We start from the raw sequence: 12,165 nt of genomic DNA on the forward strand, positions 1-12,165 counted from the left end.
ATACAGATACATAATTCCCTGAAAGTGGTGTCAAGGGTGGATAGGGTTGTTAAGAGAGCTTTTGGCTTATTAGCCTTCATAAATCAAACTATTGAGTATAGGAGTTAGGATGTTATTGGTAAAGGTGTATAAGACAAGAGTATTGTGTGCAGTTTTCATCACCTAACTATAAAAAAGATATCAATAAGATAGAAAGAGTGCAGAGAAGATTTACTATGATGTTACCTGGAGTTCAGGAACTGAGTTACAGAGAAAGGTTAAAGAGGTTTGGACTTTATTGCCTGGAACATAGAAGAATGAGGGGAGATTTGATAGAGGTATATAAAATTATGAGGGGGATAGATAGAGTAAATGTAGATAGGAGTTTTCCACTGAGGGTAGGTGAGATAGCAGAGAACATGGTTAAGAGTGAAAGGGGAAAAGCAGTGGCAAGGAAATGCATTGCTGTTATTTGGATATCAGATATATATATCTGGTATGGCAAGATAGAATGCAGAAATTCAAAGTTGTATTCCTTTGGAAAAAAATTACATATAGCTTGAGAAATAAATATGCTATGTTTCTGCAAATTTGCTGCCTGTACGCCCAAACATACGATATAAATTTGTAAAAATGTCCTTCCTATGCTTCTGGCCTTGCAAAAATCTCTGAATTGTATTAAAGAATTCTCTAAATGTGTGTTAGACAATATCCCTCTGTACAATTCTGAAAGGCTCATTTTTTTTCTCTTTTATTTTATATAACTATATATTTTTCATATTGGTTATTTTGAGGGAAGAGGTAAATACCTTCATGTATGCAATTTCTAGTTTGTTTCACTTTGGAAAGTATTATTAAAGTAATTCTTGATTACTACATGTATGGAAATTTTTTTTAATAAAAAAAACAACTTAACCTTGATCTCTTCCTTAAACTTCCCTCCCTTCACTTTGTACTATTTTCCAGGCTATTTCTGCCCTGAGAAAAAGGGGCTGGCTGGGTGCCTCCCATAATTTTGTGGCCTTCTATTAAGTCTCCTCTCATCCTTCGCTACAAAGAGAAAAATCGCAGCTCTGGTAACTTTGCCTCATGACTTGTTTTCCAATTCAGGAAACATCCTGTTAAATCTCCTCTATACCCACATCGTTCCTGTAATGAGGTGACCAGAACTGAACAGTATGGTCTTACCAGAAAATGTTAAAGTTGCAACATGTCTTCTTGAACTCAATCCCCCGATTAATGAACCCCAACATCCCATCGGCCTTCTTAACTATCCTATCAATCTGTGCGGCGACCTTGAGAGATGTATGGATTTGGACCCCCAAGGTCCGTCTGTTCATTCACACTCTTAAGTAACTAATTTGTCTTTCCAAAATGCATCACCTCATATTTATACGGTACCCATCTGCCATGTTTCCGTCAACTTCTGCATCCTATCTATATCCTACGATCAACTTGATCTCCACCTACAACTCTTCCAAATTTCGTATCATCCGCAAACTTACTGACCCATCCTTCCGCCTCTTCATCTAGGTCATTTATAAAAGTCACAAAGAACAGATCCCTGCAGAACTACACTAATCACTGACCTCCAGGCAGAATACTTACCTTCCTCTATTACTCTCTGCATTCTACATGAAAGCCCACTTTTATCCACACAGCCAATGTTCCATGGATCCCAGACCTCATGACTTCTGAAAGAGACTCTCATGGGGGTACTTGTCAAATGCCTTACTAACATCCATATTGATCACATCTATCTCCTTACCCCATGTTCAGGAATTCCTCTGAATTGATCAGACACGATCTACCATGCTTGCCATACAGTATCTTATCAAAAGGCTTGCTGAAATCCATGTATGCAACATTTACTAGCTTGTCCTCATCAGCTTGCTTGGTCACCTGTCTGCACCAGGTGTACTGAGCTGTGGTTTCTCAGCAACCATGTTAAGGAACTGGAGCTGCAGTTCAATTACCTTACCCTGGTCAGGGAAAGTGAGGAAATCATAGATAAGAGTTACAGCCAGATGGTTACACCAGGGCTGTGGGAGGAGGATAAGTGGGTCACAGTTAGGAGAGGGAAGTGGAAGAGTAAGGTGCTAGAGAGGACCTCTGTGGCTGTAACCCTCAATAACAGGTACTCCTCTTTGAGTACTGTTTGGGGGGGGGGGGGGGGTGGAACAGCTTAGATGGGAAAAGCAACAGTGGCTGTACCTCTGTCACAGGATCAGCCCCTGTGGCTCAAAAAGGTAGGGAAAGGAAGAGGAGGGCAGGAGACAGAGGGGACTGGATAGTTCGGAGGACAGATAGGGGATTCTGTGAGCGCAGTAAGGAGAACCGGATGGTGGTTTGCCTCCTTGGTGCCAGGGTCCGGGATGTTGCTGCTCATGTCCAAGATATCTTAAAGTGGGAGGGAGATGAGCCAGTGGTCATGGTACATGTAGGTACTATTGACATAGGGAGGAAGAGAGAAGAGGTCCTGAAAAGTGAGTACAGGGAGTTAGGTAGGGAGCTGAAAAGAAGGACCAGGAAGGGAATAATTTTGGGATTACTGCCTGTGCCATGCGACAGTGAGAGCAGGCAATAGAATGAGGTGGAGAATGAATGTGTGGCTGAAGGGGTGGAGCAAGGGGCAGGGATTCAAGTTTCTGGATCACTGGATCTTTTTTGGGGGGACCTGTACAGAAAGGATAGGTTGCACTTGAATCCCAGGGAGACCAGGATCCTGGCAGAGACATTTGCAAAGGCTACTCAAGAGACTAAACTAGAATGGTTGTGGGGAGGGAACCAAAGGGAGGAGAATAGCAGAGGTTAAAATGCAAACAGAGAAAGCTTGGAGACAGAGTTTGGGGGTGGAAAGGCAGGTGATAGAGAACGGGATGCTCTCTGGGGAGATGATAGAAAAAAAGAACAGAATAGAGTTGTTTGTAAAGATAGGGGAAAACAGAGCAAGAAATGGCAAATCTCTGAAATACATATACTTTAATGCTAGGAGGATTAGTTGAGGGTGTGGATAGACACTTGGCAGTATGACATGAAAGTGATTAGTGAGACATGGTTGCAGGAGGGATGTGATTGGCAGCTAAATATTCCTGGATTTTGTTGCTTTAGGTGTGATAGAATTGGAGGGGCAAGAAGGGGTAGTGTAGCATTGTTTTTCAGAGAAAATATTACAGATGTGATTAGGCAGAATGGATTAGAGGGCTCATCCAGGGAAGGTGTATGGGTGGAATTGAGGAATGGGAAAGGGGTAGTTATGCTTATAAGAGCGTATTAAAGACCACCTAAGGAGGTGCACCAAAGAAGAGATACAAGGACTGCTTAAAGAAATCTCTTGGTGCCTGCCACATTGACCATTGCCAGTGGGCTGATATCGCCTCAAACCGTGCATCTTGGCACCTCACAGTTTGGCGGGCAGCAACCTCGTTTGAAGAAGACCGCAGAGCCCACCTCACTGTCAAAAGACAAAGGAGGAAAAACCCAACACCCAACCCCAACCAACCAATTTTCCCTTGCAACCACTGCAACCGTGTCTGCCTGTCCCGCATCGGACTTGTCAGCCACAAACGAGCCTGCAGCTGATGTGGTCATTACCCCTCCATAAATCTTCGTCCGCAAAGCCAAGCCAAAGAAAAAAATAGACCACCTAATGGGGAACGAGAACTCGAGGAGCAAATTTGTAGGGAGATAGCAGATATTTGTAATAAGCACAGGGTTGTGATTGTGGGAGATTTTAATTTTCCAAATATGTATTGGGAAACCCATTCTGTGAAAGGGCTGGATGGATTGGAGTTTGTAAAATGTGTGCAGGATAGTTTTTTTGCAACAATACATTAAGGTACCCACTAGAGAAGGGGCAGTTTTGGATCTGCTGTTGGGAAGGGGATAGGGCAGGTGACTGAGGTGTGTGTTGAGGAGCACTTCAGATCCAGTGATCATAGTGCCATTAACCATATAACCATTTACGGAGTGGAAACAGGCCAGGTTGACCTTTCAAGTCCGCACCGTTCTCTACAAGCATTCTGAACTGCTACTCTCAAATCAGGACCTAAGACTGAGGTTTTCAAGTGGGGAAAAGCTAGATTTGAGGAGATGAAAAAGTATTTACGAGGAGTGGATTGGGGCAATTTATTTTATGGGAAGGATATAGTAGAGAAATGGAGGTCTTCTAAAGGTGAGATTTTCAGGCTTCAAAATCTTTATGTTCATTTTGGGTTAAAAGGCAGAATCAAAAGTTTGAGAGAGCCATGGTTTTCAAGGAATATTGGAAACTTGGTTTGAAAAAAGACTGAGACCAACAATAAATAAATGAATAAAGAGATGTTTGGAGAATACATTGAATGTAAAAATAATCTTAAGAAATAAATTAGAAAAGGTAAAAGAACCAAAGAGGGTGAAAATAAATCCAAAAGGTTTCTACAAATATGTTAATAGCAAAAGGAGAGAGAGGGATAAAATTGTTTCCTTAGAGGATCAGAGCGGACAACTGTGTGTGGGGGAAGATATTGAACAATTTCTTTTCTTCAGAATTCACTAAAGAGAAGGATACTGAATTGTGTGAGGTAAAGGAAACAAAGAGGGTAATTATGGAAACTGTAGTGATTAGAAAAGAGAAAGTACTGGAGCTTTTGAAGCATATAAAGATGAATGTCTCCAGGGATTTTCCCCAGGACCTTGAGAGAAGTTGGTGAGGAAATAGCAGAGGCTCTGACAGTGATTTTTCAAATGTCACTATAGATGGGTATAGTGCCTGAGGATTGGTGTATTGCACACATGGTTCCTTTGTTTAAAAAGGGTTCAAGGAGCAAGCCAAGCAATTATAGGCTGTAAGTTTGAAGTTGGTGGTAGGTAAGTAATGGAAAGCATTTTTAGAGATAATATATATAAGTATCTGGAGAGAGAGGCTCTGATCAGTTACACTCAACACAGGTTTGTGTGTGGAAGGCCATGTTTGACCAATCTTGCTGAATTTTTTGAAGAAGTAAACATGAATGTTAATTAGGGGAGTGCAGTAGATGTTGTCTATATGGACTTCAGTAAGGCCTCCGCTAAGGTTCCGCATGGAAGGTTAGTTGGGAAGGTTCAGTTGCTATCTCAGTTTTGAGATAGTCAAATGGATTCAACAGTGGCTGGAAGGGAGATGCCAGAGAGTCGTAGTGGATAACTGTTTGTCAGACTGGAGACCAGTAACAAGTGGTGTGCCTCAGGGATCTGTATTGGGTCCCTTGCTGTTTGTCATTTACATTAATGATCTGGATGATGGGGTAGTAAATTGGATTAGTAAATACTCAGATGATACTAATTGTGGAATTGTGAATAATGAAGAAGGTTTTCAAAGACTGCAGGAGGATTTGGACGCTTAGAAGAGTGGGCTGAAAGATGGCAGATGGAGTTTAATGCTGATATGTGTGAAGTGCTTCATTTTGGAAGGAATAATCAAAACAAGACATATGCAGTGAAGGGAAAGGCATTGAGGAATGCAGGGGAGCAGAAAGATCCAGGAATCATGATGCATCATTCCCTGAAGGTAGAATCTCATGGTGAAGAAGGCTTTTAGTATGCTAGCCTTTATAAATCAAAGTATAGAATACAGGAGTTGGGAAGTGATGGTGAAACTGTTCAAGGCATTGATGAGGCCAAATTTGGAATACTGTGCATTTCTGATCACCAAATTATAGGAAGGATATCAGCAAGGTAGAGAGAGTGCAGAGAAGATTTATGAAAATGTTACCTGGGTTTCAGAATCTATATTACAAAGAAAAATTGAGCAGGTTATGTGTTTATTCCTTGGAGTGTAGAAGGTTGAGAGGGGATTTGATAGAGGTATTTAAGATTATGAGGGGGATAGATTGAGTTGATGTGGATAGGTATTTTCCCTTGAGGGTAGGAGAGATTGAAACAAGAGGTCATGAGTTAAGAGTTAAGGGGCAAAAGTTTAGAAGTAACATGTGACTGTGTGGAATGATTTTCTGGGAGAAGTAGTGGCGGCAGGGTCCATTTTGTCATTTAAGGAAAAATTGGATAGGTACATATGGATGGGAGGGGAATGAAGGGTTATGGGCAGGGTGCAGGTAGGTGAAACAAGAGGAGAGTACCTGGTTCAGTGCAGACTAGGAGGGTCAAAATGGCCTGTTTTCGTGCTGTAATTGTTATATGGTTATAAATTTGTGAGGCATGGATTTCCACTCACAAAGCAACATTGATTCATTAAGACCAAGGATTGGCTGAATCAGTGATTACCTTCCCAAATGCAGATACATCTTGTGTTACATAATTTCCACCCCCCCCCCCCCCATAACTTACTAGTCCATAATTCCCAGGGTTTCCTTCACAGCCTTTCTTAAATGCAGGCCGAACATTAGCCGCCTTCCAGTCGTCCCCCACCTTACCTGTGTTTGATCATGATACAAGTATTTTTGTCGGAGCTCCTGCAACATTGAGAAATGCTCAAAGATAAGTAACGTGATTTTTGGAAGAAAATTATCCAAAAAGCAAGAAAATTGCACAATAAATGATCACGACAAATTTGACTCAACTTTCCTCACATCTTCCAGTTATGTTTAACAGATTACACTTTAACATTTAACTTTGTCTATAGCTTGCAAGCTATTGTGCCTCAATGCTGCAGAGAAAAATGTTTGTTCAGGTTTTCTAGATGAAAGAATTGAACTTTGTCACAGGATTTCACAGATGTATGGTATCTCTTGGTCAGTGCTAAGTTGCAGATAGATTTGGTGAGGTGCATGAACAAGGATACTTGAGATCAGTACTATTTTTTAATGACACAGTGACTCCGTGAGAAGTTCCCAAAAGACCTTCCCATCATTGTGCACCAATTGAGATCTTCTCCTAACCCTGGTTTAAAATGTGAAGAAAGCAAAAAGAAGGATAAACTAAACTTACTGTAAACATTGCTTTCCCTCAATTTTTATGAAAAGAAAACAAATTGATTTGGAGACCAACTTATTGCTAGAAATATTCTGAGTCTCTGCAATATTATTTCCCTTTTGCTTTGTTACATGATATTTGTGTGAATCCTTTTCATTTACATAGAGGAACCTGACAGCGCAAGAAAAATAAATATTTCATGTAAATGTTCATCTTTACTGATTTGGAGTTTTCTCAATTGCCATCCAATTTATATTTTCAGTTTGAGAATGCAAATAACTGCTTTCTGAACAAAGGTGATAAGATTAATTTATTCCATGTGAAGGCTGGACAAGTTATTGGTCAAAAGCAAAGGTGTGGATCTTGATCTTAACTGGATGCACAGTGAAAGGGATCATTCTGTGCACCACACAAGGAAGGTGTCGGCAGGCAGGATGGTAGACCAAGACCTGTCCAAAATAGATTGAAAATGAGCAATCTTTCAAAATAACTAATGAAAAAGTGTATTGAATGTAACAATAATAAGTAATTTAAATAGTAGCCATTCTGATGAAAGTATTTTCACAATCCTTCACAATTGCAAAATGAATAAATATAAACGAACAAGGAAGAATCAAAGACAAAATTTGTAAATGTTCCTCGGTGAATTTTACATTAAAGGAAGAGGTTTGATTCAGGCTTATACAATTATACAAAGGCAAATAGCGCCTTTGGAAGACTACACAAAAGAGTCTGGAAAAACAACCAACTGAAAAACCTCACAAAGATAAGCGTATACAGAGCCGTTGTCATACCCACACTCCTGTTCGGCTCCGAATCATGGGTCCTCTACCGGCACCACCTACGGCTCCTAGAACGCTTCCACTAGCGTTGTCTCCGCTCCATCCTCAACATCCATTGGAGCACTCACACCCCTAACGTCGAGGTACTCGAGATGGCAGAGGTCGACAGCATCGAGTCCACGCTGCTGAAGATCCAGCTGCGCTGGATGGGTCACGTCTCCAGAATGGAGGACCATCGCCTTCCCAAGATCGTATTATATGGCGAGCTCTCCACTGGCCACCGTGACAGAGGTGCACCAAAGAAAAGGTACAAGGACTGCCTAAAGAAATCTCTTGGTGCCTGCCACATTGACCACCGCCAGTGGGCTGATAACGCCTCAAACCGTGCATCTTGGCGCCTCACAGTTTGGCGGGCAGCAGCCTCCTTTGAAGAAGACCGCAGAGCCCACCTCACTGACAAAAGGCAAAGGAGGAAAAACCCAACACCCAACCCCAACCAACCAATTTTCCCTTGCAACCGCTGCAATCGTGTCTGCCTGTCCCGCATCGGACTGGTCAGCCACAAACGAGCCTGCAGCTGACGTGGACTTTTTACCCCCTCCATAAATCTTCGTCCGCGAAGCCAAGCCAAAGAAAGAGATACAATTACACAAGTGTATAAATTTAATACCAATGGATGGAAAAAAATATTCATATTTAGATTTCAGCTCGAATTATCAATAATGTTATTAACAGGAGTAGCATCTTTCTGTGCTTAGGGTCGAATCAATGTTTGCAAGGGGAACAACTCAGTGTAATTGATTTGTGTGACTCTTCTAAGTGCTGCCATAACTAAGTCAGAGTTTACTGTAACTCTTGTCTTTCTTTTCAGATTTCCAGCCAATATGATGGCAACACCCTTGATTTTCATTGCAGCTTGTTTCCTACTGGTCACTCACATCTCTCCTGTGTGTCAAGCTGTCGATCTAAGTATTTTCAACACTCTCGGTTCCAATGCCAGTACAGGTACTGAAGAAAAAAATGATCAATTTCTTTCCCACATTCTGAGAGAGAAATTATTCCATCTTTTGGAGCAGATTCCAAACGATATGAAGATTCATTCTGAAGTATCCTTGGATCAAATTCTGAATGAGATCCTTAATAAAGAAGCTAGTCATCGCCTGCGTGAACTTTTCGCATATGTGGAGACACCTGCATTCCCTCAAGGTGGAGACCATGATATGGTGCCTGCTTTTGTTGATCACTCAAAGAGAGCAGATGAACCAGTCAATTCCTTGGATCTCACATTTCACCTTTTGAGGGAAATGATTAAAATTGCAAAGCATGAGAATCAATGGGCACAGGCAGAGAAAAATCGCAAAATTATGGATGCTATTGGCAAATGATAGACGTAGAAAGTAACAGCATAAATTGCCATATTAGAGGTTTAACTTTATTCAACCCTTCATCGTGTGCTTTCAAGTTCTTTAATCAAGATGCTAACCAAATCTATCTTTTAAACGTGTAATTACAAAAAATGTTCCTTTCAAAATTGATCAAATAAATAAATATTCATGAAATTTGTGCATCATCATCTAGTTGTTGTCATTTTATTAAAGCGTCATTCTTCCCAACTCATTTTTAAGAGGGGATGTACAAGAAACAGGCGATGGGCTGTTATTTAGAATTCTGAGAAAGGTCATTAATGAATTGAAACATTTTATAATCAGTGATCGGAAAGGAAATAATTAATGCTTGAATTTGAATGTATAGATTTTACTGAGTGGTAGAGCCGGTGTGAGGGGCCAAATGGCCCATGCGATTTCTCATGGTCTTTGTGCACTTTGCAAAGTATTTTTTTTTAAAGATCTTAACATTTTTAAAAGAGGAATAGAGTTGTGAAACAATTTGGAAAAACTGGGTGGTTGATCCAGCAAGCTTGCTGAACAGTTGGGAGAAAATGGCAAGAGCAGGGATTTATAACCTCAACATCTGTGTAAAAGACTTCCCTTTTTTTTTGCTGCTTAATCCAACTTACCTGGGTTCATTGGTTTTGCTTCAGAATCTTAATGGCATTTTGCACATTTTCTTTCCAAGGGCCTTGGTCTCAATTCTTTTGCCATAAATCCTACCACTCCATTCTATTCTGAAAAAATAGTTTAACATTTGCTTTTAATAAATAAAAACTCAGTTCCTCCAAAGTCAAAAAGAGACAAAAGGAAATATCTTAAGGGGAACAGAAGTAAATTATGATGCAAATACATTCCTGTAAACTTAGTGACTAATATGTTGAAATGATTGAAGAATGTTGAATTTAACCCTGAGAACACACAGGATATATTCATGGAAACATTTTATTAAACAGAATTTTATGAACTGAAAAGAATGGGTGAAATATTTTATAGGTATTCTAATACAGTATGTTCATCAATACAGCAAAAGCCATGGACAACATAGGAAACCTTCTGAAATCGAGGAATACTGTACCATCTTCATATGTCAACTGATTAATTATATTTACCCTCAAACTATTGGTTATATTTTCACTGCAGAGTTAGACACAGGTTGTTAAAATTAAAAGTCTTGGAAATTAGTTAAAGATCAGGTTATATGCAACTCCTTCTGATTTTTTTTTAATTTGAATAGAATATCCATCTATTATAGAACTGTGGTTATCTGGTACTCCCTTTAGCACATCAACATATGGGGCTGAACTATACATATTTTGGTAACTAAATCCAAAATGACCAACCTCTTAGTTCAATGTGTGACCTTACAGCCCTATACAATTGCAATAGGTTTCTTTTTATTTTGAATATTTTATTTTGATTTCCTGACTCACACAAATCCAAAGCAACAATATAATCTTTCTCAACAATGATACATTTCATAGCCCTTTTTTCTCCCCATGCCCACCCCTCTCCCTTCCCTTCTATACCATAGGAAAAGATTATGTAAATTAAACAAACATAAAAACCAAAAATCTAGAGTCACTGACTTTTAAAGGAACCAAATATAAACCTAAAGTAACATAAAGTAAAATGAAAAAGACACAAAAACAAGAGCGCATTATCTGTACCACGACCCACTTGATTTATCTCAGTTGTTTCACTATTAGCAGGAAGTTTTAGCTTTCTTCTATTTAGAAGGGGTGTAACTCTATCTGCGTACCTATATATTGCAGATAAGGCTGCCATACCCTAACGAATGTGTCATATTTTCACCTTAAATTGTATGTGATTTTCTCCAGGGGAATACATCTCTATATCTCCATATTCCATTGTGTACTACTTAGCTGGGAGTCAGACTTCCATGAGACCACTATACATTTCCTGGCTACCACCAAGGTGACCTTCACAAACTGAATTTGATACTTGGACACTTTAAAACACATGACCATAATGTTTCCCAAAAGTTAAAATTCCAGATCTTGTGGAAAATCCACCATTGTAATTTTTTCCAGAATGTCCCCCAAGTCCTCCCAGAAGGATCTCACCTTTGTACACAGTCAAGTTGATGGACAAAGGTTCCAATCTCCACATCACACCTAAAGCACAATTCCAAAATTTTAGTATATCTTTTCTGCACCCTCTCTACCTTATTAATATCCTTCCTATAATTTGGGAACCTTAACTGGACACAGTATTCCAACTTTGGCCTCAACAATGCCCTTCATTTGCATTTGTCCTGTTTTGATTATTCTTCCAAAAATGAAGCACTTCATACTTATCGGTATTAAATTCCATCTGCCATCTTTCAGCCCACTCTGCTAAGCAGTCCAAATCCTTCTGCAGTCTCTGAAAACCATCTTCATTATCCACAACTCCCCCTATTTTGTATCATCTGCATATTTACTAATCCAATTTACCACTCCATCATCCAAATCATTCATATAAATGACAAACAACAAAGGACCCAACACTGATCATTGAGGCACACCGCTTATCACTGGCCTCCATCCTGACAGACAGTTAACCACTATGACTCTCTGGCATCTACCTTCTAGCCACCAATGATCCCATCTGACTATCTCAATATTAATACCAAGCACCTGAACCTTCCTTACCAACCTTCCTTACCAACCTTCCATGTGGAACCTTATCAATGGCCTTACTTAAATCCATATAGACAACATCTACTGCTCTACCCTCATCAAATTTCCTAATCATCTCCTCAAAAAATTCAACAAGATTTGTCAAACATGACCTTCTCCTCACAAACCCATGTTGGGTGTCCCTGATCAGTCCCTGCTTCTCTAGATACTTTTACATATTATCTCTAAGAATACTTTCCATTAGTTTACTGACCACTGACATCAAACTTACTGGCTTATAATTGCTGGGCCTACACCCAGAGCCCTTTTTAAACAGAGGAATGCCAATCCTGTGGCACCATGCCCCCCTCTAGTGACTTTTGAAAAATCACTGTCAGAGCCGCCGCTATTTCCTCCCTGACTTTCATCAAGGTCCTGGGTAAAATCCCGTTGGGACCTGGAGACTTATCCACTGTTATATGCCTCAAAAGATCCAATACCCCC

General features: G+C 40.0%; 1 protein-coding gene across 4 annotated transcripts in view; it reads left to right on the plus strand.

Annotated features, from left to right (window-relative positions):
- mpv17 (mitochondrial inner membrane protein MPV17) overlaps nucleotides 1–12,165 on the plus strand; it is a 106,409-nt gene that overhangs the window by 56,108 nt on the left and 38,136 nt on the right. The window contains exon 10 of one of the 4 annotated variants that reach the window (XM_069886586.1): nucleotides 8,521–8,738. The exons of the other annotated variants lie outside the window; for them this stretch is intronic. Coding sequence (XP_069742687.1) covers nucleotides 8,521–8,661 — 141 coding nt within the window. The 3' untranslated portion in view covers nucleotides 8,662–8,738. Of the gene's footprint in view, nucleotides 1–8,520; nucleotides 8,739–12,165 lie in introns of those variants that run through there. 4 annotated transcript variants of the gene reach the window in all.

Source organism: Narcine bancroftii, chromosome 6 (genome assembly GCF_036971445.1).
Source record: "Narcine bancroftii isolate sNarBan1 chromosome 6, sNarBan1.hap1, whole genome shotgun sequence".
NCBI lineage: Eukaryota > Metazoa > Chordata > Chondrichthyes > Torpediniformes > Narcinidae > Narcine > Narcine bancroftii.